This window comes from Camelina sativa, chromosome 15 (genome assembly GCF_000633955.1).
Source record: "Camelina sativa cultivar DH55 chromosome 15, Cs, whole genome shotgun sequence".
In the NCBI taxonomy this organism is placed as follows: Eukaryota; Viridiplantae; Streptophyta; class Magnoliopsida; order Brassicales; family Brassicaceae; genus Camelina; species Camelina sativa.
Window position 1 is genome coordinate 1,402,395 of NC_025699.1, and position 3,098 is coordinate 1,405,492.

General features: G+C 35.6%; 1 protein-coding gene across 1 annotated transcript; it reads right to left on the reverse strand.

Annotated features, from left to right (window-relative positions):
• Window positions 311–2,385, reverse strand: LOC109129049. Its single transcript, XM_019236603.1, has 8 exons — window positions 2,360–2,385; window positions 2,177–2,246; window positions 1,904–1,993; window positions 1,601–1,780; window positions 1,022–1,192; window positions 868–921; window positions 633–761; window positions 311–556 (listed from the first exon to the last, which is right to left on the reverse strand). Exons 1-8 carry the CDS (start codon window positions 2,383–2,385, stop codon window positions 311–313), a joined length of 966 nt encoding a protein of 321 aa, XP_019092148.1.

Below are 3,098 nucleotides of genomic sequence, written 5' to 3' on the forward strand. Positions count from 1 at the left end.
TAAAAAGATTGGGGATATCGTCCCAGCTGATGCACGACTTTTCGAGGGTGATCCCCTTAAGATCGATCATTGGTAAGTAACAAACTAACAAACTAAACATCGTCGAGTTTTTCCAATATACAACAGCGAGATCAGAAAAAAGAAACAAAAAAAGAAATCTACAAGAGTAAGAAAAAGCTGAAACAAAAACAAAGGAAAACTAAATCAATTCTAAGGTGAATCGCTCGTGTTGCTAGTCTTCTTGATGCTGTAGTAGGTGGGGTTCGTCGCTCCAACTACGAGATCATGGGTCGGCTGGAAATCGCGGTTTTTAATCACCAATTTCCAGATCACGCATATACGCAGCTCTGTTGCTACTCGGAAGATACCCAGATCCCATCTGGGTAGTCGTGTGGCGACCGGAAACGTTTCTGTTTACTATCTCACCGCCCCACTGCACATTATCTGCATGGTCAATGAGACAAGTGAAGATTTCTGTTGGCCAATAACCAACTGGCAGAAGTACAGTGTCGCTGCTGGAGCCGACAGATAACCACCAATGTCCAAGGTTTGGATCCTACATTTTTATTTTAATAGATATATGTTAGAAATATCGTTACAAAATAAAAAGTAATTAAAAGTAATCTTCTAACCTTCCAAATCTGGATTGTGACGACTTCGGTCTGGGGAGAGATGGCGCCTTCGATGAGGACATTGCCACTGGTTTGTATAAAACCAGGGCACCGAAGGTTGTAGCATTTCTCAAGAGTGTATGCATCTCTCTGCAAAACAAAACAAAAGAAAAGCATTATTACTTTGTTGGGAAACATATATTTTATAGTATTGTCAAAAAATTGAAGTGAAAAAATAATTATATTACACACTTACCGTCCAGAAAATGAAGAGTCTTGGCTGATAGTCTGAATATAGCCCGGGAGAAACCTATATATATAGAAAGAAAAAAGAATTAAAAATTTTCTAGTTTTAATTAAAATAAAACTTATGTAACAAATAGTTATCTGAAATCTCATTAAAAACTGACCTGCCACCCAACCTCGATGGTGTTCAAATCACCTTTTTTATAAGAACCGGATAAGAGCCAAGTCTGGCCTAGGCTGAACTCGCCGACTTGATCAACTTTCGGGTGCCCCACACTCATTGTGACTTTCGTTCCATAAATCTCCCTTGTGCTGTTCAAATGTGCGATAGCATACTGCGTATACAAAACGAATATACAGTACAAAGTTACAATTATTGTTGAAAATAACAAATTAGTAATTTAGCATATTCACAAAATGTCGTTAACATATACCATCACATGCATGCAGATTCGGTTATTACTTATTAGATTTAGTTTGACTTGGTATATGTTTAGGTTTTGTGAAATTAGATTTTCAAATAAATCCACATTTAATTTTGGTTTGGTATTCAATAAAATATTATGATAAACTAAAGAAATTATTAATTAATTGCAGTTAACATATATATATATATATATATATAGTTCTGATTTTGATTTAAATATTTCAGTTTGTACCGTTTAAATAAAATTTAGTTCAAGTTCACGATGATGATCAATTTCTGGTTCAATTCATATTATAGAAAAGCGGAAAACATTTACCTCATGTCCGTGGGTGACTTCAGCTCCAGCATTAGAATTAGTAGTCCCGCTCTCCTGAGAAACCATTCTCCGTATCGGAATGGTTCCCTCCGGACATTTGGACCCGTTGCGGTTCCAAACTTGCCACCCGCTAACTCCATCTTCATTTTTGGCTGTGTTAGGAAGATTTTTTGGTATTTCCTGTATTATATTTTGTTTCAGAGAAAGGAAAACGTTTGTATTAATAAGAATTAAAACACACAGAGTATTTTGTAAATGAGTACGTAAAAAAATTATATAAATATGGAAACACAAAAAAAATACCTGTAGCTTGTGATGATCCTTTAGAAGAGGATGACTGAACCCCGACTGAGCTAATATATCTGTGCAGTCTATGACATCGCCGTCAGGGCTCTGTTGGATTTCACCCAAAAAAAAACAATTAATAATTAATTATATATATATATATATATATTTTTTAAACGAAATTATATTCACATTAGTTATATTAATTAATTATATTAATTATATTAATTATACTAATTATACAAAATAAATAAAGTTTGTCTTGTGAACGAACGAACGTGCGGTTCTTACATTGATGGTCGTTGTCAATGATCCCACCGGGACGAAGAGAGTGAGTGACAGCAGACAGAAGAAGAGAACCCTGCAAAAAAAAAAAAAAACACTGCAAGTAAAAACCCTAACGAGATTTTTTTTTTTTTTCTTTTAAGATCATGGCGAATATCCAAGTAAATCATACATTCTAAAGATTCTTACCATGAAGAAGATCTGAACGATGACATCTTCACCGATCACTATAACGTCAGTCCTTGAAGCAACCTCTTCCTCTTCTTTCTTCTGATCCGATTCACTTGTGATTTGACAGAAGAAGTCGGAGCTTACTCGATTCCAGTTCACTATAACGACAGAAGAAGTCGGAGCTTACTATAACGTACCTCTTCTTTCTTCTTTCTTCTTTCTTGAAGCAACCTCTTCTTTCGCCAGTTGAATCGTCTTCTTTCTTCTTTCTTCTTTCTACTTTCTTCTTACTCGATTCACTTGTTGTTCTCTCTCTCTCTCTCTCTCTCTCTCTCTCTCTCTCTTAATACTCATTACAAAACATATCTTTGGGGAGAACGAAACTCACGGCTTCACCGTAACGTTTTCACTAGCCACGAAACTCTTCTTCGCCGAATTGATCGAACTATCAGAAATCGCATATCCTCATTCCGTCGCTGAGTTGATCCTCCACGAGATCTTGGGTTTTCTAGTTCGATCGTAGCTACTCGAAGCAATTATTGGTTAGAGACAAACTTGGGCGTTGCAGGGCTAACATCTTGTTGGGCTTAACATTTTAGGTTTCTTTTTTAATGGGTTTCAGTTTCCAGCTCTTTTTATTTATTTTCAATGGGCTTAAAGCCTTAAAACCCAACCATTAAAGTTGATTTGTAAGAGCACTTTTGCCACGTTTAATTTAATGCAAAACAAATTTCAAAAAAAAAAAAAAAAAAAAAAA

What these genes read in the sequence shown, in the direction of transcription:
- LOC109129049 (XM_019236603.1), bottom strand. Translation starts at nt 2,385, where the DNA reads ATGTCATCGTTCAGATCTTCTTCATG. An exon ending in TCGTTCAGATCTTCTTCATG is followed by an intron (nt 2,247 to 2,359) that starts GTAAGAATCTTT and finishes TTTTTTTTGCAG; the next exon opens with GGTTCTCTTCTTCTGTCTGC. An exon ending in AAGTCACCCACGGACATGAG is followed by an intron (nt 1,193 to 1,600) that starts GTAAATGTTTTC and finishes TTGTATACGCAG; the next exon opens with TATGCTATCGCACATTTGAA.